The sequence below is a fragment of the Nelumbo lutea genome, chromosome 3 (genome assembly GCF_056320005.1).
Source record: "Nelumbo lutea isolate HS-2025 chromosome 3, American lotus-T2T, whole genome shotgun sequence".
NCBI classification, from domain to species: Eukaryota; Viridiplantae; Streptophyta; class Magnoliopsida; order Proteales; family Nelumbonaceae; genus Nelumbo; species Nelumbo lutea.
Window position 1 is genome coordinate 107674716 of NC_142686.1, and position 25132 is coordinate 107699847.

A 25132-nucleotide genomic window follows, 5' to 3' on the forward strand; every position below is an offset into this window, starting at 1 on the left:
TCTCTCATGAAAGATAGGATTGGATGAGATATGTGGTGCAGCTTGGTTGTCACAGTACAATTTCATAGGTTTATCCATGTGAAACCCAATTTCTTGTAGGATATTTCTCAGCCACACTAATTCACAAGTAGTGTGAGCCATGGCCCTATATTCGGCTTCAGCACTGCTTCTGGCTACAACCGTCTGCTTTTTACTCTTCCATGTCACAAGATTTCCTCCCAAAAATGTGCAATAGCCTATAGTAGATCTTCTATCACTCACTGAGCCTGCCCAGTCTGCATCTGTATACCCAACTACTTCAAGTTTTCCTCCTGGTTTATACAATAGCCCACGGCCTGGAGCTCCTTTCAGATACCTCACAATTCTAAGGATTGCATCCCAGTGAGGTATACGAGGGTTCTGCATGAATTGGCTCACCACACTGACTGCAAAGGAGATGTCGGGTCTCGTGATAGTCAGATAGTTCAGCTTTCCCACTAGTTGTCTATACCTTCCAGGATCTTCAAATACTTCTCCTGTATCACTGCTCAACTTAACATTTGGTTCCATAGGGGTCTCAGCCGGTTTTGCACCTAACAGTCCTGTTTCTTCCAATAGATCAAGGACATATTTCCTTTGGCACAGATTCACACCTTGTTTTGACTTGGCAATCTCTATTCCCAAGAAATACTTTAATGTTCCAAGGTCCTTTGTTTGAAAATGATTTTGCAGAAATACCTTTAGTTTGCCAATCCCCAATTTATCACTACCAGTGATGACAATATCATCCACATAGACCACTAATAAAATCTTCCCAGCTTCTGAGTCATAGCTGAACACTGAGTGATCAACTTGGCATTGCTTCATTCCAAAACTCTTCACTACTTCGCTGAACTTCCCAAACCAAGCACGTGGAGATTGCTTCAACCCATAAATTGCTTTCTTCAGCTTGCACAACTTACCACCTTCCCCCTGAGCAACAAACCCAGGTGGTTGCTCCATATATACCTCCTCCACTAGATCACCATGAAGGAGATGCCAATCATACATAACTGCCAAGGAAATTAGGACACGAACGGAACCAATTTTAGCCACCGGAGAGAATGTCTCCATATAGTCCACACCATACACCTGTGAGTAACCTTTAGCAACAAGTCTGGCCTTCAGACGCTCCACACTACCATCTGGCAAGTATTTCACAGTATACACTCATTTACAGCCCACAACATGCTTCCCAGGTGGAAGAGTAGTAAGTTCCCACTTTGAGTATGTTGAAGAGCAAAAAGTTCCTCCTCCATTGCCCGCTGCCATCCAGGTGAACTAAGAGCTTCTTGAACATTGTTAGGTAGGGAAATAGAAGACAAAAGTGAAACAAACTGGCGATGTGAAGCAGAAAGACGAGATAATGAAACAAAATTGGAAATGCGATGGAGTGTGGAACTACGTTTACCTTTCCGTAAGGCAATGGGTAGGTCAAGATCTGAAGGTTCAGCAATAGGAGCCATGAGAGGATCCGCAGATGAGGTAGAAGCAGGAGGAGGGGCCGGTGTCGTTCGACGTGTATACACTTGTCGGATCGGTGGTCGTTCAATGGTGACCTGCACTGGATGAGGAGATGAGTCTACTCCAACAACAGCCTCTGGAACTGAATCACTGACAAGAAGAGGAAGAGGAGGTAAGGGTGAGGACAAGGGTGCTTCATGACTGGAGAAGAAGGGGACAGACTCAAAAAATGTGACATCATGGCAGACATAGCACTTTCGGGCAATAGGATTATAACACTTATACCCTTTTTGAGCCCGAGAGTAGCCAAGGAAGACACATTTAATTGAGCATGCATCTAGCTTGTCTATTTCAGGGCTCAGATTATGAACAAAGCACACACAACCAAAGACACGAGGAGTTAATGGAAACGGAGATAAAGTGGGAAACAAGATGGAGAAGGGGGACCGACCATGAAGAATAAAAGAGGGCATCCGATTAATGAGAAAACATGCAGTGAGTACAGCATCACTCCAAAACCATTTAGGAACATGCACGTGGTGAAGCATAGATTAAGCAATTTCAAGAAGATGATGATTCTTCCGTTCAGCCACCCCATTTTGTTGAGGGGTGAAAGCACACGAGGCCTGATGAATAATGCCATGCTGTTCTAAATGTTGTTGAAATGCAGTAAGAAAGTATTCACGACCATTATCTGAATGAAAAACTTTGATTGGAACACCAAATTGTGTGCGTATTTCAGCATGGAATTTTTGAAAAATAGAAAACAATTCACTTCTTTCTTTCATTAAGTAAATCCATGTCATTCTTGAACAATCATCAATAAAGGAGACAAAATACTTGTACCCATTATAAGACTCTATTTTGATTGGACCCCAAACATCTGAATGAACCAAAGAAAAAGGACTCAACATACGACTCTCAACTCTTGGACTGAAGGACACACGACGTGTTTCCCAAACTGACATGACTCACATTGCAAAACTGACAAATGACTCAATGACGGGACCAAAATCTTGAGAGCCTTGAGAGATGGATGTCCCAGTCGGCAATGCCATTGTAGAGGAGTAAGCGAAGTCTGAAGAGCAATTGAAGATCCACCACCGTCAAGATAGTACAGTCCACCAGCTTCATGCCCCCCACCAATCTTCTTCCCCGTCTTGAGATCCTGAAAAACACAGGTGGAAGGAAAGAAGGTAACGGAACAGTTAAGAGCTTTGGTTATTTTACTAACAGACATAAGATTGAATGGAAACTTAGGGACATATAAAACAGATGATAAGGGCACAGAAGCCATGTCAATATTACCAACACCACATATGGGAGATGAGGACCCATTGGCAAGTGTAACAGTTTGTGGTGTGGAGGTTTCAGCAAGAGAAGAGAACACACCTGGAGTCCCGGTCATATGATCTGAGGCTCCAGAGTCAATAATCCAGGAAGGAGTTTTAGATGACATGAAAGCGATACCTGATTGGGCATATGTGGCAGTGGTATGCTGTGAAGTAGTTTGAAGGAACCGTTCATACTCATCACGCGGAACAGTCACCATCTCCCTCCCAGAAGTAGATGTAGATGTGGAAGGTGTTAGGTCTGCCAATTTACTGTCACTAATAGCAACCTCGCCTGCTACAGCATGATTAGCCCATTTAGAGGGAGGGCCATGTAGATCATAACAGAAATTCACTGTGTGTCCATCCCTACCACAATGAGTACACTTCCTTGTAGTGTTATTTTTTCCTCTGCCACGGCTTCCCCCTGAGTCACGGCCACCCCTACCAATCATGGAATTGCCACGGCCCCCTCTGGAATGACCTCCCCCTCTTGTACTATGTCCACCACCTCTAGCTGTCACAAGTGCTGATCTATCATACTGTGTGGGGTTCTCTGTCTGGCCCAAAGAGATTCTACGAAGTCTTGAGAATACTTCCTCAAGTGTAGGAAGAGTAGAGCCCCCCAATATTTGAGTTCTAACCGGTTCATATTCCGACTTCAGCCCCACTAAAAATCTTGTAACATCTAGTTGCTCCCTTTGTTGTTGCTGAAATTGAATATCTAGAGTAAGGGGATGATAGACATTGAGTTCATTCCTTATATTCTTCATGCAGGCATAGTACTCTTCTAGTGTTTTGGTTCCTTGTTGTAAATCAAAGTACTCCTGATACAACTGATATACTCTTGTTGTGTTATCTTGTCCAGAATATAGCTTCTTAGCATGCTCCCATATATCCTTAGTCGTATCAAGGAACATGAAGTTGGCACTGATTTTGGGTTCCATACTATTCCACAGCCAAGTCATGATTTGAGCATCTTCTTGTTCCCAATCATCAAACCCTGGAGAGTCAACCAGTGGCTTCTCATCTCTAACATGCTTTACTTTCTTCTTTGCTTTGAGAAAAACTTCCACTGATTTAGCCCATGTAACATAGTTCTCCCCATTTAGCTTAATTGAGGTCATTTGTACTCCTAGGTAGTCAGAGGAAATTACTACACTAGGTTTCTGATCATTGTAGCCATCTCCTATTGCTGCCATTGTACTCTTTCACAGTTGTCTCTAACTTTACTTCTCAGCTACAAGCTGATTGATGTTGTTCACAGTTTGATATTTCAGCACCTATTGCAGCCTCTAAACACCACTGCTGACTTCACACACTTGTTCTTATTCACACTACTGCTGACTTCACACACTTATGTCTCACATAAGCATCAGTTTACCATTCACTAATCACAAGTAGAGGCCCTCTTACAACTATTCAAGCACCACAACACAGCCAAATCTGCTGCACCCAGTTCAGACTTATTTAACACACTTAAGAGGGTATTACACAACCACAAGGAGTTCGGCAAGGTCACTGCATTCTACCTTACACCACTTGGCCACTTACAGCAGCCCTACACCATTCGGCTACTGCACACACAGCCCTTCCTAGGGCAACAATGAACCTAGTTCTCTAGGTTCTACTCAGTACAACAGCTTCTTGTAGGATTTCTACCCAGAAATATAAGAAACACGAGAAGAAGAGAGAACCGACCTTCCTTTGAGAATATCAATCAACCATTCACTACTGAAGTCACTTTCCTTGTTGAAGAAGGTTATGCGCAGCAGAAAGACAAACTGTAATGTTTCTGACCTAGGGCAAACCGGTTCTCTCCATCGACTGATCAGAAACGAAGGTAAAGAGTCACGAACAATGCCGAGGTGCTTTACCAACTGACTTAGGTCAGGAGCATGGCTCTGATACCATGTTTCGGCTGTTGCTACAGTAGTCCGAACAGGAAGAGGAGAAGAAGAAGAAGAAGAAGAAGAAGAAGAAGAAGAAGAAAAGAAGAAGAAGGGTCTGTCGAAAATCTGATGGGTTAACCCATTCAGTCGACCCCCTTAATCTATATTAGATTCTAATCATAGTTACAAAGACAGAAATGACCTTACTTAAGTGTGAGGCAGAGTAACTCTAATAACACTGCCACATAAGCAAGTTACTTAATAAACAGAAGAAGACTAAACTACCCCTATTCGGCACATCTTAACAATTCCCAATGCCAAGACCACCAAATTTTTTACTTCTACAAACTATCTCCTAAGTCCCAACTAACCCTATGGTCCTTCTTTTCCTCCCCTGGTTCCTATAGGAAATCCCTCATTACCTTTTCCAACTTTCTACTCACACCCTCCAGAATATAAAGAAAAAAAAAAAAACACAAGCAAGTTGGCTAGAGTAGATCTAACCAATCCTACCACCTAACATGATAAATTCTCTTCCACAAAGCAAATCTTTTAGAAATTGGCAACTAGTGGCTAGAGTAGATCTAAAAACACAGTCAAGCTGGCAAGTTTTAAAATATTTTTCAATGGATGACAATGTTAGATATTGGCAACTAGTGGCAAGCTTCCCATTGTCAAGAATTTATTCTATTTCTTCTTGGTCCCACTTGATTTCTAATATCATCAAACTGAACTTTGACAGATGTAGTTTGGGGAACCTTGGAATTTCAAGTATAGATGGAATGATAAGAAATTATGGTGTGCCACACTAGCTTTGTACTCTGGACCTAATTGATATGGTGTGATTCAACTCAAACTAAATTAACTACAGTTTTACAAAGGCTAGGACTGGATAAATATTATATAATTATGGACCGGCTAAAAAAGAATACCACAAACTCTTCGGAATATAAAGACAACATGAGGGAGAATATGTGGAGATTATGGCAAGTGGGTTAGCAAGACAAGGTGTAAATAGAAACCAGTTGTACTAGGGATTAACTCCCCAAGGTGAGAATATGTGGAGATTATTCACATTAGGGTGATACATTGGTTAAAAACTTTGGAATTGTTTGCAGATTTCTCAGTTGATGAGATGCTAAGGAATTGGAGGGAAATTGCAGAATCAACTTCAGCTAAGAAAGCTTCAAGTTCTTGTTGGACCCCTCCACCTTGCGGCTTTATCAAACTGAACTTTGATGGCAGTAGCTTGGGCAATCCAGGGCCATCCGGAATAGGGGGAGTGATAATAGATGAAAAAGGGAATCCGTTAGCTATGTATTCTGATCCAATTGGGGTGGGAGATTCCTTGAGGGCTGAGATACTAGGAGCTCTTGAAGGGGTATAAAGGGTCAAAGACATGCATATTAAGAAATTGATCATAGAAGGTGATTCTGAACTTGTAGTGAACTGGTTAAAAGAGGACAATTACAAGCTCTAGAACTACAGCAACGAAAAGAGGAAATTTAAGTGGCTGACTAAGGACATTGAAGTTAGTTGCACATGGGTAAAGAGAACTGCAAACTCATTGGCAGATGGTTTAGCTAGGAAAGGGGTGAACAGAAACTCTATTTTTCGGGCTGTTTTGTAATTGATTTACGGTTTGGGTGTACATTAATGTATTAGGGAGTTAAGATTCTTTAGCTCCTTAGCTATGTAATTTCTCAATTTTTAATGAAATCACTGTTATTGATAAAAAAAAAAAGTGAGAATATGTGGAAGGAAATTAGAGGGCAGGACAGTAGAGGCTATGCCAATCTTGGGGTGGTTGGTACATTACTATTTAGTCTACCCCACCTCAGAAATTTTTATTTTATTTTGCAAAACCCCCAATTATCACCCACCTGTCACTGTTACAAACTGTGACAATTTTTGGAGGTGGGGGAATCAATAAATTGCCCTTATCTTCATACATTAATAAAATATTCACTGTTGCTGATAAAAAAAAATTGAAGCCGATTCCCATTTTTCCCATGACCTAGATAAATGTAACCACAACCGCATCCTTAACCCACAGCTCATTTATGAAGCCCACTACCACAGGCCAATATGAAATGGTATAGAGAGAATATTCTAAAATGGTTTTTATCTTGTCTTTATTTACTCAGAGTCATAGCAGGGGTCATTGCTTGGAGGAATGGTAAAATCTCAGGCTAACAAGCTTGCAAACAAGGATTCAAGTCTGATAATGGCAGGACCATAGTGGACTTACTCTAATTTTTTGTCCAAGCTAAGGTTTTCCCTATGAGCAATCCTAGTGCTCAATCATAAGGCTACATGCTCCATGTTTCCCAAATTAATGGAAGAATTCAGCCTGCAACATGCTGCCTTGAGACTTGTGAGGGAAGAGATCCCTCAAATAGTGCTGAGAAACCATCATCTTTCTTGGGATTGGAGAGATTAAAATCCTGAGGTTGAAGAGGACATAAGACTCTACCCTATATGTCCACCTTATATTGGACACCCCTGCCTTGGAGTGCATACCACATCAGTGGGCTTATAATGCCACATCAATAATCATGCTTTGCCTAGTCTGAGAAAAGAAGACACCAAAAATGATGCCAAAAGATGCGAAGTCTGAAGAGAAACTTTCCACACCATGCTTATTTCTTAGCGATTATTATTGCTTAAAAGACAAAGTTTGGTTGTCATATCCACAGCTCCAAAGGAACTTCTTATGGAGGGGTTGGGAAGATGAGAAGAAAATTCAAATTGTAAATTGGGAGCAAGTGTGCCTTCCTAAGGATGTGGGTGGACTGAGAATTAGGAAGTTGAAAGAATTTAATTTTGCTCTTCTCAATAAATGGTTATGGAGATTCGCTTCTGAGAGGAATGCACGGTGGAGGAGTCTTATTGCGGCAAAGTATGGAGTGGTATGGGGTGATTGGAGAACTCTAGATCCTCATCCAATTGGGGGTAATTCTCTTTGGGCAGACATCTCTAAGTACAACACTCTTTTTATGAATGGGATCAATATTAAGGTTGGTAAAGTGGACAGAATCAAGTTTTGGAAGGACCCCTGGTGTGTGGAGGGTCTCTTGGATGAAGCCTTTTCATGTCTGTTCCAAATTGCGGTGAATCAAGATTCTTCAGTTGCTGATAACATTTGCATCTCTGGGGATTCCACCATTTGGACCCTCTCTGTAGGAGGAATTTGTTGGATTGGGAAGTGGAAGAGTATGTGGTACTGTTGGGGCTGCTTCAAAATCAGAGAATGGATTTGAGTTTGGAAGATGAATGGTCTTGGAAGTGGAATGTAGATGGTAGCTTCTCAGTTAAATCCCTTTTTCTTAAGGTGTGCAGTTCAGGTCAGGAGAACTTCCCTACTAGGCAGATTTGGAATCCAACTTGCCCCTCCAAGGTCAACTTCCTGATTTGGACAATGGCTCTGGATAAATGTTTGACTAGGATTAACCTGGAGAGAAGGGGTGTTCAGATTCTAGACCCCTCCTGTGTTTTATGTGGAAACTGTGCAGAATCTATAGAGCACTTGTGTATCCACTGTCCGGTTTCCTCTTCAATCTGGGGACATTTTTTCAAGAAGTTGGAGATTTGCTGGTCTATGCCAAAACCTCTGAAGGAGCTGCTAATGTGTTGGAGAATGGAGGGTCTCAGTAAGAAGGAAACCTTGTTTGGAATACCATTCCGCAAGCTGTTCTTTGGTCCATTTGGACTGAAAGAAACAACAGAATCTTCTGTGATCAATCTAAAAGCCCAGAAGTAGTGCAGAAAGCAGTGGGTAAGATTTGTTCCTGGGTGTCAGTGAATGAGGAATTTAAAAATCAGAATGTATCTCACTTATTTTGCACTAAATCATGGATGTACTTGTAATCTGTTTTTGGCCCAGGTAGATCTAGTGGTCTGGGCCTTGTTGTAATCTTCTTTTATTCTGGATAAATTACTTTACCTTTTTCCAAAAAAAAAATATCCATACCCCATATATCCACCTTATCGCAGACGCCCCTGCCTTGGAGCACATACCACATTAGTGGGCTTATAATGCCACATGAATAATCATGCTTTGCCTAGTCTGAGAAAAGAAGACATCAAAGACAATGCAAAAGATGCAAGTCTGAAGAGAAACTTTCCACAGCATGCTTATTTCTTAGCAATTATTATTGCTTAAAAGGCAAATTTTCGTTGTCATATCCATAGATGCACTGATACTTGCATTTAGAAGTAAAACCAGAAGCAGAAACCCAGAAAATCTGAATAGTGTCAGATTCAGTGATCACTGAGGAATAGGATTCATGGATTCAGTAGCACACAGCATGAGCTCATGAAGAAACCTTTTTGAATGATATAACATCCTTACAGACAAGGCAATTAGTGAATGTTGTTTTATATTCGCCAATAGAGAAGCTTTTTATTGATGATGGTAGAAAATATAACATATGGAAAATGTTGATGTACATATGGAAGGGAAGTGGCAAAGAAAATCCAGAAGAGCATAGAAGTCTGACAGGAGCAAAAATAAAAAAAACAAGAAAAGCAAGTCCATTAGGAGCAAACACTACTCAAAAATATAAAATCTTTCAAATGCAGAATGTGGGATGGTGACTCAAAAACTAAAAGACAATCAAAAGATTGGGGACAGAATGTGAGAATTCAGCAGAGAATCTGACACACATCAGAATCTTGTGTGAAAAAACCAGGAATTGACTGAAATGTTACAAGAGCATTGAGAAGAAAGATTCCAATGTACTTATAAGGCATACCCTTGGTTCACCCTGTGAAGCTAAAATGGTTCTCAGAAGATCAAATGGATATGATCCAACAGTTGCCGCACATCCAGCTAATGCTCCACTTATGTAAGACAAGTAAGGGCTCAAATGAATGTGATCCTCTGCATTGTAAACGAAAGGTTACAAAAAAAGAAAAAAATCAGACAACACAAAGAAGGCATGAAGCAACATGAACAAAATGGGTGTCGTATCCATGTCAGACATATGTGCCACCAATATACAACCCTTTAGGGAACCCTTCTCTTGGGATAAAATTTGGACATGAATGGTAATTTTTTTATACTTTATAATTTAATATAATCAATCTTTGTGTAGTGCTGTATGCATTGATGGATAGCATTATCACAATGATGATAATGCTACCCAAAGAGTTTGATGATTATGCCATAGGTAGCTGTAATTGATCAGGAAGTGGTGTATTTAGAGATGGGTTGGGTAGCATTATCACGATGTATTTGGGGGAGGGAGGAAGCAAACTCTTTGTAAGTTGGGCTTTTTTCTCTGTTATAAGGCCTTAAGTTTGCCACCCACCTAGGATGGAAGGGCTTGATTGTTGAAGGGAGCTGCACAGTGGTAATTGGACAAATGTTGCTTAGCACAGATGGACCCAGGACCCTAAGAAATTTCAAGAAGCCAAAGCAGTAACCTCTGAAGTCTAATCTAAACGTATCATTCAGATGGATCCCAGGTCAATTAACGATGTGGTTGACTCACTAGCAAGGTAAGGGGTGGACAGGTCTTCATTACTATTGGAATGTCAAGTGCAAGGATTCAGCTACTTGGCTGATTTATTGAATTCACATTTTACATTATGTTGAGTATAATGGATCAGCTAAGGATATCTATCGTTCCCTGCCCCTAAGTCATCCTCAAGCACAGGTTTTCTTATTTCTTCTTTCAATAATATAGCACTCTGATCATTGTTACTGATAAAAATAAAGGTCCCAATTTGAACGCATCCCACTTTTGATAAACTGAGCAATCCCCAGTAGGCTCTAAAGACGAGAAAATAAACTTGTTCATAATGGCAAAAAGTGCATATGCATGGGTAATTAGGTATTCTTGTCCTTTCAAATACTTATGGCAATTAGGTGGCTCCTTAAATAAAAAATAATTCCCCAAACACCACCCAAAAAAACTAATAGTTGAATCTAAATATTATGGGCACAAGGTATAAGCCAAAAGTATGCATTCATATTTAGGGGCTATTTGATAATGGCTGAAGCAGCTGAACTAAATGACTTAATTGTTTTTGCCTTTCAGTGGACAAATCATTTAAGTAGATTGTCAGCTCCTTTGATGAATGAATGTGGGTTGGCTACTATACTGCCTAGTATTTTACTATATAACTATTGTATCCACCAAAGGACAAAGCAACAAGTCATTCAGTTCAGCCACATCAGATGTTATCAAATAGCCAACATGACAAAATCATTATTGATTTTATTATCATTTATATATTGAACATCAAATTGCAATCCTTATAAACTTCAGCACTCAATGATCCAGATAACTTGATGGACCAAGAAAATCCTAGAACAAATTTCATCAGAATGTTCCAGAAGAAAGTATACCTGTCTTTGATGAACCTGCTGCAAAAGTTTTCAATTTATGCAACACTGTAAATTGTATGGCAGTGTAAGGCATAACCATAAGTAGCGCCGGTACATTACCTCGCCAAAAACCCTGTCAATATGTTATAATGTATTCAAAATATGCTTGGTTGTTTGCTAAAATGTAGTTCACATCACCTTAAGAGCAACTAACCATCAATTGGAGACTGAACAAGGGATATATAAAGATGCTTCTATTAGAGAAAAATATTATAAGCATCCTAGCATTGTCCTAGGACTTCCATCCCAAGGTTTGTCATTTCAAAAGAAATAATTGCATTAGTATTTATTTAGCCATGTAGTTCAACAGTAATAAAAGAGAGAAAAAAGGAGAAGGAAGAGAGCAGAAAGAGAGAAGGAAGAGAGAAGAAAGAGAGTTCTATTCAGTTGTAAGACTGGCGGCGCCTAAGTTAATATTTATACTTAGGGCAACAGCTTATAACAAATAACATAGGAAAAAACCAAAAACGCCCTTACTAGGCCGCCACATATTACAACACTCCCCCTCAAGTTGGAGCATATATGTCAATCATGCCCAACTTGTCACTCAATTCATTATGTCGCAAATAGTGAAGACCCTTTGTAAGGACATCAGCTAATTGTTCCTTGGAACTGATGTAAAGAGTACAAACATCCCCCTTTTCAAGTTTTTCCCTTATGAAATGCTTGTCAACTTCAATATGCTTGGTCTTGTCATGAAGAACTGGTTTGGCTGCAATATTAATGGCTGCCTTGTTGTCACAGTAGAGAGACATTGGACCATCAACAGATAAGCCCAACTCTCCAATCAAATTTTTTACCCATAGCACTTCAGTAACTCCATGTGCCATGGACCTATACTCGGCCTCAACACTAGATCTGGCCACTACGCTTTGTTTTTTGCTTCTCCAAGTGACCAAGTTTCCACCAACAAATGTACAATATCCACTAGTTGATTCCTATCATCAACTGCTCTAGCCCAATTTGCATTTGTGTAGACTTCCACTTTCATATGATCATGTTTCTTGAAAAGTAACCTAGTTCCTGGATATTTCTTTAGATATTTGAGTACTCTCTCAGCTGCCTCTAAATGGGAGGTTGTTGGTGCATGCATAAACTAAGGACACCAACAGCATAAACTATATCTGGTCGAGTCATTGATAGGTAGAGAAATCTTCCTACCAACCTTTGAAACTTCTCGACATCTGTCACTGGTTCTCTAGTACAATCACCAACCCGATGGCTTTCCTCAATAGGGGAATCTACAGGCTTTGCTCCTAACTCTCCTGTGTCCTGCAAGAGATTTAGGACATACTTCCTTTGGGAAATGAAGATGCCATTTTTTGAGAGGGCAACCTCAATACCAAAGAAATAACGTAGTTGTCCCAGATCTTTCACCTCGAACTACATAGCAATGGATTAACTTTTTGAATCTCAAAGTTCCAATTCCCAGTAATCACAATGTCATCAACATAGAAAATCAATACCACAACATTCTTCTGGTTTCTTTTGACAAACAGGATATGGTCAGATTGGCACTACTTGAACCCAATTTGTTGAAGAGCCAAGTGAAATCTACTAAATCAGGCCCTTGGGGATTGTTTCAAACCATATAAAGATTTTTTTAGTTTGCAAATTTTCCCTTCACACCCTTGTGCTACAAACCAGAGGTTAAATCATGTAAACTTCTTCTTCCAGATCCCCATTCAAGAACGCATTTTTGATGTCCAGTTGGTAGAGTTCCCAATCAAAGTTAACAGCCAAGGATAGTATAATCTGAACAGTGTTCATTTTAGCAACTAGGCAAATGTTTATGCATAATCGACCCCATACACCTATGTATACCCTTTTGCAACTAACCTGGCCTTATATCTCTTAACCGACCCATCTGATTTGTGCTTTACTGTGAATACCCATTTGCACCCTATTGGCTCCTTGCCTTCAGGAGGATTCACCAACTCCTACCTTCAGGAGGATTCACCAACTCCTAGGTGTTGTTTTTGTGTATAGCACCAATTTCTTCCTTCATTGCATCTGTCCATCCAAGTATAGACAATGCCTCTGCAACACTTTTGGGAATGGAGACACAATCAATGGCAGTAAAAAAGGCACAAAATGAGGGTGCAATGTTTTCATAGGACAAGAGCTAAACAATAGGATGCTTAGTAGTACATGATCTAACTCCTTTCCTATGAGCAATTGGGACATCAAAATCATTAGTAGAATCATCAATAGCAATAGGTTTAGTAATGTCAAAGGGAACAAGGGTACCTGGATTTTCCTTCGAGAAGTCAGATGGTGCTAGATGTATAATCTCAAGCTGCTCCACAGCCTTTGAATTCAGTTGTCCTTTGCCTCAAGAAGACACGGAATGGAGAGGAGTCGGGAATAAAGGGAAAAGGAATTTGAGAAGCTTTCCTCTCCTCCTTCACACTGTTCTCCCCCTAAGGAGATGCTTGGAAAAAGGATTCATATTCAAAAAATGACACATCCATCGATACAAAGTACTTATGTGTGATAGGATTGAAGCATTTGTATCCCTTCTGGGAAGATGGATAACCCAAAAAAACACATGGAACAAACTTAGGATCCAATTTACCCCGATTTGGAGAAAGATCATGAACAAAACACTTACAACCACACGCGTAGGGGAATAGAGAATAAAGGGGATTGAGGGAAAAAAAAGTTGATGTGGGGCCTTGTATTGCAAGAGGTGTGATGGCATATGATTGATAACATAAGTTGCGGCCATCACAACATCAACCCAAAAACGTTTTGGAACATGCATGTGAAGCATCATATTGCGGACAACTTCAAGAAGATGTCGGTTCTTCCTTTCGGCAATGCCATTCTGCTGTGGTGTTCTAACACACGAGCTTCTATGAAAAGATCCATGAGAGGAGAAAAACTCAACTAAGTCATGATGGAAATATTCCTTCACGTTTTTCGATTGTAAAATTTGGAATTCAACATGAAATGAGTAAAAACCATGCGGTGGAAATCTTGCACAACCTTGAGTACTTCTTCTCTGAAATGCATAGGATATATCCAAGTGTATCTCGAATAATCATCAATAAAGCTGATAAAATACTTGTACCCACCCTCGGTAGGTATGTTTACAAGGCCCCAAACATAAAAAAAAGACAACATGGAAAGGCAAAGATCTTTTATTATTTGATGGAAAAGTTGTTTTACAATCTTACTCAATTGACATGTTTGACAATGTAAACTAGTGATAGACATAGACTTGAACAACTCAGGGAACATAACTTTCAAAGACTCAAAGGACAAATGACCAAGGCGATTATGCCACAACCATAGTTGACTTTTTTTAGACTGACTCATAAGACTCACAAAAGCCGAAGCCACAGGACCAGCTTTATTCTCCAAGATGTAGAGGCCATCAACCATATCTCCTTTACCAATCGTCCTCCCTGAGGTTAAATCCTGGAAAACACAAGAATGAGGAAAAAAGGTTATACAACAGTTTAAGGATTCAGTAATACTACTTATTGATAACAAATTAATAGGAAGCTTGGGAACATGAAGGACATGGGGTAAAACAAGGCCATCAGGAAGGGATACGGATCTTTGACCAGCAATAGTGAATAGAGACCCATTAGCACGTCTCACTTTATCCCTTCCAGAGAGAAGAGTGTAGGCTTGAAATAAATTTGACTTACCAGTCATATGGTTTGATGTCCCTGAGTCAATGATCCAAGGTGACTCAGGAAAAAAGGTACACACATGAAATGCAAAAGCACTTTTACCTAATGTAGAAGCAAATGAAGTAAAAGGGGTAGGAACTGACCTATCCATCTGCTCGAGAGTCCTACTGTACAGTTCCAAATGATCTCTGAAGGAGTTAATGATATCTTCCTTGGGACCAGAACCACTAGGATGCTCTTGGGAAAATCCAGTAGCCAGATTATTTGGTTGGTAATCTTGTGCAGCCAAATTTGCAGAACTAAATTTCTTTTGAGGAAGCTTCTTTGAAGTGTCTTGATTCTTGGTTGCCCACTTGGGCTTCCCCACTAACTCCCAACAAGTTTCTTGAGTGTGTCTAGGCTTTTGGCAGTGCGTGCACCACAGTTTGTCCTCGTCCTCACTTTTCCTTGATTCTCCCTTTTTCATTCCAATGTTACCCCCTCTTGCAGCCAAGGCAACAAGTTGCTCCCCCTCAGAAACATTCATTAGATTTTTTCTACTCTCTTCATATTGGACTGGGGCATATGCTTGTTGAACTAAAGGAAGTTCCCTACTTCCTAAAATCTGCACCCGAAGAGGCTCATAAGCAGGATTCAGCCCATGCAAGAAAGCAAATACTCGTTGTTGGGAGACAAGTTTTTTGTATGCTTGTGCATCCTCATCATTCTTCCACTCAAATAGTGATAATAGTCCAGCTCCTTCCAAATAGATGTAAGGGCTGAATAATATGCAGATTGGCTACAGTCCCCTTGCTTACAAGTAGATGATTCTGCTTGAAGCTGACAAATCTTGGCAAAGTGCCTCTGTTCAGAATAGGTTGCCTGGCTTGTTCCCAAATTTCATAAGTTGTGTCAGCCCATATGAAATTTTTCTTTACATGAGGCAGCATGGAACATAACAGCCATGGCATAACCATGTTGTTTTCTTGATCCCATCGATCATGTTCAACAGTACTAGACTTTGGTTCTTTTATTTTTCCACTTATGTAACCAGCCTTCCCCCTAGCTATGATATACAGTTTGATGCCTTTGGACCATTCTAGATAATTTAGGCCATCAAAGGGGGTAATAGACATAGAGAAATTCATGCTGTCCATTCCCCCATTTAGGTTTCCTTGATGGGAAGTAATACCAGAGATTGCTGAATCCTCAGTAGCCATTTTTCTCAAAAAACTTCACTGCTGATTTTTCAAAAAAAAAAAGACTGAGATAGAAGGTTTGTACTTCTGTAATTTAAGAAGGCTCCAAATATAGGTTTAGCCAGACTGTAGGTCAATAAACCTTAACCGAAACACTTCAGCTTATAAGAGTAGGAGACAACCAGCCCCTACAACCTCAAGACTATGAAATTCACAGTGGTCATACACTTAGAATGTAACAGTACATACAGTGGTCATACACTTAGAAAAACCTTAGGAAAAAAACTCCTTACTGCATTCGGCTTCCACCACAAATCTAGAAAAAACCTTTACTGCATTCGGCTGCCACCACAAACTTCTTGGTACAGCGACCAAGAGAGAAGAGAGAAAAAAAAAACAAAGACTGAAGGTTGCACCCAGATGAAGAACACGATGGAGTGTTCACCTCCTCTTCCAATCAAAAAAGATTTTCAAATGAAGAACACGATCTGAGAAGGTTGCGCCTAGATCAGTGCTCTGATACCATGTAGTTCGACAGTAATAAAAGAGAGAAAAAAGGAGAAGAAAGAGAGTTCTATTCAGTTGTAAGGCCGGTGGCACCTAAGTTAATATCTATACTTAGGGCGACAGCTTATAACAAATAACATAGGAAAAAAGCAAAAATGCCCTTACTAGGCCGCCACATGTTACAACAAACCACACCAGCTCCAAGTTGCACCACTTCCAAATTGCAACCAAGATACAAATCCTGCATGGTGAAGCATATCCAACTCCGGATTTCATGGATGACAGGCTTATTGATTTAAGAACTTAATGAATGAAACATCATTTTTTCTGAAGAATCTGAACAGGTTTTGGAAAAAAGAATTCCAAATTTAATGCAAAAATGAAACCCGGCTCCCCCAAGGGAAGTTTGGTAAAACAATACAAAGTCAATATTTTCTTGAAGACATTTTTGAAAAAAGATCTGCAAAGTTGTTAAACCGCACTTACCAAAGGACTCATGAGAAATAAAACACCAAAATAAACAAGAAAAAGAAAAAAAAAATGAACATCTTCATTTTAATGGTTTCTTTTATGGCAAGGAACTATTCAAAACCTACACTATCAAATTTGTACAAGGTGCCTTCTGCATTAAAACACATTCAAACAATCTATAAGACTAACCTTTGTATGAAGTGCAAATCATCACTAGATATGAAGAATAACTAGAAAAGAAAGTAGGCACTGCAAGGGAAGGAACAAGGAGGGAAGTTAGAAGTAACTAATACCGGCAAGCCTTCCTCTCTAAATATGTCTTTGGTCGCTTGCAAGATACCAGTATACTTTGATGTTCCATACAAATCTCTGTGAAGCAAAGCCCATGAAGAAGTGGGCTCCAACTGAACCTGTCAATAGGTACCAATGAGAATTTCCTCAATCCAGAACAATAGCAATCATAATGTAGATCAATATTATAGCCAGTAATTTTTTGAAACTTTATTTTGAATTGTACAATATTGATAGATAACGACTTTTAACTAGTTTGCCCATCCACTCATTCATGAATTCCAAAGTTTCTCATGCTTTGATTTAGAATAAAATAATCCTTTAGTCTATCCCTAAGAAAAAGAGGTGTTCCATTAATAAAATATATTAGTGATAATTTGTAAAATGCATATGCTTCTGAGAAGGAATGGACCTGTGAATATAACAATTAAGGTAATAATAAAACTAAGAGAGTCAAATTTACAGAGCAGCTGGCACTAACAACAACACACCCAAAATTTTAACCTCTTACAAATACTATTATTTATCCACAATCAATAAAAGTTTCACTGTTACCGATCAAAATAAACACCATCGCATCCCAATAAGATAAAATTCTAGGAAGATTTATGGTGGGGAGAAGCTTTTGAAAGGTTCTTTCGCAACTATCTACTCCATTTCTTCCTTCAAAATAAAACCATTTCTAACTTTGCTTCCTTATCAATTTTTGGGATATCTTGGGAACTTTTTTTTATTAATAACATCTTGGGACCTTGATTTCAGGAAAGGATTGAAACATTTTAAACTTCCACCTACTTTGAACTTGTTGGACTCTTTAGGAGTTTTCCTTGAGCCTGCCATACCTGATTGTAGAGTTTGGACTCCTAATCCACTAGGATCCTTTTGTTGTGACTCTTTCTTTAAATCACTTTTAACTTGTAATTCTCAATAGACATTGCTGGTTAAAGAGATATGGAGTAAACCAATGCCACCAAAAGTGAGAGCCATTTGTTGGGAGGTGTTTTATATGATAATTAAAACTTGTGAATTGCTTTAAAGGAAAAGGCCAGATTGGTATCTATCTCCACATATCTCTCCTTTGTTATACAAGCAGCTACATACCATCTATTAATCTCTTGCTTGTTTGTGGATGAAATTTGGGAGTGGTTCTTTGCTCTCTTTGGTTGCAGGAGGTTCCTCCTTTGGGCTTGAAAAGCCCCTTTAAAACTTCCTTCTTCAATCCACCAAAGAAAAGAGGCAAGTGTATGTAGAGAAGCAATAGGCCACCAATGCTTTGGTCAATATGTAAAGAGAAAAATTAAGGCTTAGTTTGGAAGGAGTACAAATGCAAATATGCAGAGTGTAAAACCTTGTATTTTGTATTATTTTGTATGCATTTGTACTGTACATATTTGTATTTGTACTCTTTCCAAACTGAGCCTAAAGAATTTCCAGGGCAAAAATACTTTGACACTATGATTAGCATCTCCACTTGGTACAAACTTTGCATTCTCCCATCTGGATAAATAGGTGATAAAGAGAAAAATCAAAGAATTTCCAGGACAGCAATACAAATTTTACACTCTCTCATCTAGACAAATAGGTGATGCAAATTTCTCATCCAAAAACCAGTTTCAAAGTTTACCACCTTCCTCCTATCTTCACTTTTTCTCATATGAAGTGGGGACCACTTGCACTCCCATGCATTTACACCTATTTGCATCTTAAATAAATAAAGCAAAGTAAAACCTAAATTGATTCAAATTTTTATTGACAACCATTTATTGATTAGTTCCTAATTTCACAGTTCAGTTTACAACCACTCTCAGACTAATGTATTTTTTCTACAAGTGAATTATAGCATGGTATACCATGGATGAGAGGATCATTAGGTCAATGGTGGCTATCTTATGGGAAATGGATCCTTCAAATGATAAGTCTGCAGTAATAGAGATAGAAACAACATGGTTTTAGAGGATCAATGCAACTAGTGGACTACATTATAAAGACAATATTCACTCTTCAACTCATTTATTCAGATAAATAACTAGCCTGCCAAAAATGTGCTGAACTGCAGTATCCGACTTCTAAATTGTTTTTCCCATTTTCTTTTATTCTTTCTAGTTGTTATTTTCTTAATGTGCAACCGTTTGCACTGGGGCTCGGTCCCTTATTCAATGTATTAGCTATAATTCCAAAAGTAAACTCCTGAATGATCCATTGAACCGAGTGCGCTTTTACTGTTACATGTACACTTTTGAAGCAATAAGAGAAACAGCAATCAGCAACTTACCTGAAATCTAATCTTGATAACATCAAGTGGCGATGTTATCGTCCGAGAAATGCCACCAGATATAGCTCCCGCCGTTGAATCTATCAACGCCCGTTTCAGCTGGCTCGGCTCTTCCATCAACCGAAAACCAGACCAAGTAAGCTAAAACCTAGTGCCGGTATCAAAACCAGAGCCGTGGAACAAATAGTCTCAACTCAAATCAACAACTTAAATTAACAAATCAAACACCTATCTTTGCTCTCTATATAAAAGAGAAACTTTTGAACAAAACAACAATATAACGAAATTCAGGCCCTAGATATAGACATGAAATGATGAATGTGTAGAATACATATTTGTTAAAGTGAGAGATTGAACGTATAAAATTCAGACATGGAAAATTGCATCGCTGAGATATTAAGAAAAAAAAAAAGGAAGACACTACCCTAAACGCGCGAGGGGCAAAAGAAATATATGAGCCGCCATTGAAGGCGAGAAAATCTCTACTTGCCGCCTTCAACCGTTCAACGCAAGGAAATGGGAACTGTGTGAACTCAGAAGAGTTCAAGACTTGTAAAAGAATCGGGGAAAATGAACGAAAACGAACAACTCTTTTTTTTCTTTTTTTTTTTTAACGCACGTACCTTCTCTCTGTTTGACGTCTTCATGTTTTCTATACATTTCTAACGTCTTCCGCTTCGCACCCGCCAGAAGTTTACACGTGGCTGCCTTATGGAATTTAAATATGATCACTTGATCAAGCGTTCGCCACTCTGTCACATGAGCATGCGAAGTCTGGGAGTCCGGATCTCCTGCTCCTGAATTGGGATCTGCTCCAGCGCGCCTCACAACCACATCCCACACTGGAACATCTCCCATCGCTAATAAATACGGGTACGGGGCATATTCCCAATGTACGGCCAGGATATGATGTGAGGTCGTATGAGGCGCATTCTGTGACGAGCAGATCAGGACTCAACAATTCTATCATACCTATCCACACAACGCACTTTTACATTGAGAAATGAGAACATCTCCAATAAATCTATACTAATAAAAGAGTGAATGCCATTTTTTTCTGAAATTTTCATTATACATTTTTATCCTTTTGTTTAAACATACAATGGATAAAAAAAGTGCATATATATCCTTTACTCTCTCTTCATAAACTATTTACTTATAATCGTTCAAAAATTGTCCCTTTAATACCTTAAATTTTTTGATAAATAAATTATAAAAAGTGATTATAAATTATAAATAATTTTGTCTCAGATATATTGTACACTTATAGGAAATGTTCCCAATGCATACTTAGGCCCCATTCGCTTTTCGGTAAATTACTTAAATGCACTTACTTGGGTAAGTCTTTCATTGGTAAGTGCATTTACCCATATTCTTTTATTTCCCAGGTAAATAAGGCAATGACCATTTTACTTATAAAAATCCATTATTACAAATGGCATTTTTGTCCCATTCAAGTATTGGCAACTTTCCCTCAAGGTGGAAAAGTTATTTACCTGATCCTCATACACATAAATCTGAAAATAGAACATTGGATTCTTGGTCAAGAAAAATCAAAATCCCATTGACCAATTTTCCCCCTCTCAAAATCCAAAAAAAGAATGCCCTTTTAGACGTGCATGTAGGGCACACTTTATAGGTGGCCAATGCAAATTCCATTCCAACACCCTTCTGACTTGATTTGACACCATACCTATCATATATGACATGTGTGTCTCAGATATGGAGTTTGGATATGTTCTTTAGAGAGTGTGCCTTACATAGACCTACTAACACATTTCAAACAACTCCTGTAAATTATGGTGATGTTCTATGAGGGAGCATGCTGTGAGGCGGTATGAGTATGAAACATGCTGTGAGATTAGGCCAAGGCATGCTCTCTCGGGAGCAAACCGAACTCTTGGGACTTGGATATGGTGGGTCCAAGGTTAAATTTCAATACAATATCTATTGTATCTTTTGAAAATCCTATTTAGCAAAAGTGTTTTTGAGTCGCCATTGACCTAAATGGTTGGACTGTTTAGCTCAAAAACTATTCAGATAATTGGTTTTGTTTCACCCTTAATTTGTTCATGGACCAAAAATCATTGATTTTGTTAGAGAATCACTAATTCAAGCAATCAAACGGTCAACCTGTTCAATCTAGGCAAGGACGGTTCACGGTTTAACAAGAGGTAGAGAAAGCCTGAGACAAGAATGATCTCAGATCTGAGATCATCCCAAAGAGAGAGAGAGAGCAGATAAATCAGATCTCATATCTCAAATCTGAGATGAGAGAGATGCAATGCTGCATTTCTATTGTCGTCCATCGCCAGAGAACCTCAAATTATCCTCCTCCTCCTCTTTCCCTCATTCCTTCCTTTCTCTCGTTCATTTTCTTTTTTTTTTTTTTTTTCTTTTCTCTCCTCTTTCCTTTTTCTCTTTCCTTTATTTATTTTTTCCTTCTTTTTTTTCTTTGTTAAAACATTGGTTTTCGAGATGAATAGTTCACGACCCTACTTTGTTAGGACAAAATCAATGTAACATCATTAGAACATTGAAATCAAAGCCTTTGATGTATTAATATAGTGCTACTTACGACTTGATGGGCCACAATGATAAATCTAAGTCCATGATTTTCAATTTTGGCTGCGCAAAAGTAAATTTGCTGCAGGTCAAAACTTGGCAGTTTGAATGGGTTGAATTTTTTTCTTCCAATGGTTGGAGCTTAACATGTCAAACGTTTGAACTATAAATTAAGAGTTGCAGATAAGGCCATTAACGTTGAATCTTCACGGGTCCAAAATCTTGGCATTTGTTCCAATTATTTCAAATTATCCGTTTTACGTAATGTGATGGGTTCGGTTTTATAACTTGCACCCCTTTAATGCTCAAATTGGGTGTGGATTTTAGGATTTAACAGTATTTGAAAATCTGATTTTGAATTTGAGATTTAATATAATCGAATCGAATTTAGATAATTTGAATATTTGACCTATTAAATTTGGATATCTATTCATATCAATCAGATTCGAATTTGAATGACCTAATTCAATTCGATAAATATTCAAATTTGATCGATTTTTTAATTCTTAAATATAGTATATAAAATATTTAAATGTTTATATAATATGTATATAATTAAATTATATAAATAATTTATATATTTATATAAATAAAATATTTAATTTATATATTTATTGATTACCTAAAATAATTAATTGGTCAAATTCAAATCGAATATTCAAATATTTAATCAAATTCGAATTCGAATTCGAATATTAATTTTCAATATCCATTGGATACTAAATCAAATTTGGATGTCGGATTTTTTCTAATCGGATTCGAATTCGGATATTGTCATATTCAATTTGAATTCGATCCATTTACACCCCTAGTGAATCTGACCCATCTAATGCACTATGATCCGACTCCAAGTAATTCACATGGACAATAGTCTTTCAAAATTTCAAGAATAGGCATAAATAATAAAACAAGTAGATGTTCAATTTAACACCCTAGTTTTAACTATTTATTTATTTTTCTAATTAAATATATGGAATGAAAACTTCAAAACAATGTTTAAGCCTAGTTTGTTGTTGAACCACTTTTCTTTCCATAGATCAATGTGTCAATAGTGATATGCATGTGTGCATGTAAGTATTAACCATATATAACATGTAATATTTGAATTTAACTTCAATGATATATATGGAATCCAAGGCAAGTAATCGCTTTATATTGTATATACATACATACATATGGTGAGGATGTTTATTCAAATTACACTTGTGATGAATCACTTGTCCAAGCAACCTTTGTTGAAAACACTGCTTTAAAACCCCATTTTAGGTTGAGCTATTCCATAACTCCAATGACTGGAAGATTTTTTCTTCCAATCTAATCCAAACTAAACTCTAGGCATGAATTGATGTTCACTTTGTTTTTACATCCAATGCTTGAGTGTAAATTCTGAAACTTTTTGTTTTTTTTTTTGTGTTTTGTTTTTTTCTTTGGAAGGGGGGGGGGGGGTTGATCCATTGCCATATCTTGTTAACTTGCCTAGTTGAAAGTAAAATAAAAGGCTGACGCAAACTAAGTGCGTTTCCACTATCATGGTGTATGGGTGTTGCATCTGTATTGGATGTATATGCATTGGACATTGGGAGAATAATAATTTGTGACACAAAGTGCAATGCAATATTTGTTTATTGTTTTCTATTACACATAAGCGCTATTGGATGCCACATACATAGAAATTGCTCCCTCGAAACATATAAAAGTAAAATTCAAAGCAAAGGTGAACCCAAACTTGCATTATTCTCAATTGCACTCATATGTATTTGTAAATTTGTACTAGTGCAAAGTGAGAATGCAATTCAAACAAAATAAAAACCAATGGTTTCAAGTAGGGATGTCAACGGTGCACTACTGCACTAGCTTGAAATTAATTCCATCCCATGTTTGACTTGACATGGCATGTCACACATATAATATACTAGTAAGTGTACATGTTATTTGCATGTGATATTTTTCGGTGATGATAGTAAATAATATGTTTCCAAATATTTCGATAAATTTTTTTTGTTGTATTTCCATGTCTATATATAAAATCTATTCTTATTTGTTATACTTATTTTTGTTTAATATTGATGAATATTTGATATTAGAGAAGTGCCCAAATATTTTTTACATTTTCTTTTGTACTTTTTATACACTTGTGTATTTTCATTTGTTAATTTTGTTATTATTATTTAGCTATGACATAAAAAGTTGACACATGCTGACTCAAAAGGTTGAGTTGTTGACTCGTCATCAAACATGAAACAACTCCATTTTTTTTGTTGGTTTTAAACTTATATTTTATTTTTATTATTAATAAAAACAATTATTCTTTGTCACACTTATTTTTCTTTGATATAATTAACTAATAAAGAATTCAATGGAAAAATACAAATTAATACCTTATATATAAGATTTAGTGAGAGGAAATTGAATGAAAAGAAATATGGTAGTTCAAATTATATTTTATGACCTTACAGTCGAAGAGAGATCAAATTCAAGAATAAAATCAATTTAATTAATAAGTTAAATATAAGACTTAATGTGAGTGATTTGAATGAAGAAAAAATTGATTGTTCAAATTAAATTTTTATCTTTACAATTAGCGAGACCAAAAGATAAAATGTGAATGTTTTAGTGCAATAAAAATTCCACACTCTCATTAAGTATAGATTTATAATCAAAAGAAGCCCATAAACATGAGCGTTCTGAACCTTTGATGCAACAATGTCAACAAGGGCGGATCCACCTAAACTTGAACCCCAAAGCCTATTGAGAGTTGAGACTGACCCAAAACTAACGCAACACGGTCGGGTCATCGGGCTTACACTTAACCCGACCCACTTACATCCTTGGTTTTGAGCAGGTCCGGTCTGTTTGCAGTTGCATCGTGTTCGACTGTTCATCATGGTCCGGGATCAAAACTACTGGTCGAACCAGTGCCATGGTCATCCGCCGAATTTGCTTGAGATAATGAGATGAATTTAAGGATTTTATTGTATTGATGACCCCAGACCAAATTCGACGAACCCGGATCAACCAGATCGACGTTCCCGGTTCAACGGACTGGCCGGACACAATAAGACACGTTTATGTTGTGAAGCGCCGCACCGGCATTCGAGG

At 38.1% G+C, this 25132-nt stretch overlaps 2 protein-coding genes across 4 annotated transcripts in view; both read right to left on the bottom strand.

Annotated features, from left to right (window-relative positions):
- Nucleotides 1-20296, bottom strand: part of LOC148867460 (mitochondrial thiamine diphosphate carrier 2-like) — a 37424-nt gene extending 17128 nt beyond the window's left edge. Inside the window, exons 1-5 of one of the 3 annotated variants that reach the window (XM_088975159.1) lie at nucleotides 20092-20296; nucleotides 19469-19578; nucleotides 17199-17315; nucleotides 11064-11175; nucleotides 9463-9590 (exon numbers count right to left, since the gene is read on the bottom strand). In XM_088975159.1, the coding sequence (XP_088831285.1) occupies nucleotides 9463-9590; nucleotides 11064-11175; nucleotides 17199-17315; nucleotides 19469-19578; nucleotides 20092-20128 (504 nt within the window). In that variant the 5' untranslated portion in view covers nucleotides 20129-20296. Of the gene's footprint in view, nucleotides 1-9462; nucleotides 9591-11063; nucleotides 11176-17198; nucleotides 17316-19468 lie in introns of all 3 variants that reach the window. The other 2 variants (XM_088975161.1, XM_088975160.1) reach the window with 2 other exon arrangements.
- Nucleotides 14397-15948, bottom strand: LOC148867461 (uncharacterized). Its single transcript, XM_088980994.1, has 3 exons — nucleotides 15667-15948; nucleotides 14893-15527; nucleotides 14397-14528 (listed from the first exon to the last, which is right to left on the bottom strand). The coding sequence occupies exons 1-3, from the start codon at nucleotides 15946-15948 to the stop codon at nucleotides 14522-14524; spliced, it is 924 nt and encodes a 307-aa protein (XP_088837120.1). The 3' UTR covers nucleotides 14397-14521.
- Nucleotides 20297-25132: the final 4836 nt, after the last annotated feature.

Excerpts from the sequence above, each read along its gene's own strand:
- LOC148867461 (XM_088980994.1), bottom strand. The coding sequence starts at position 15,948 with ATGGCTACTGAGGATTCAGCAATCTCTGGTATTACTTCCCATCAAGGA. Across the intron at positions 15,528-15,666 it reads TATGTTCCATGCTGCCTCAT|CCAATCTGCATATTATTCAG; the intron begins GTAAAGAAAAAT and ends AGGGGACTGTAG.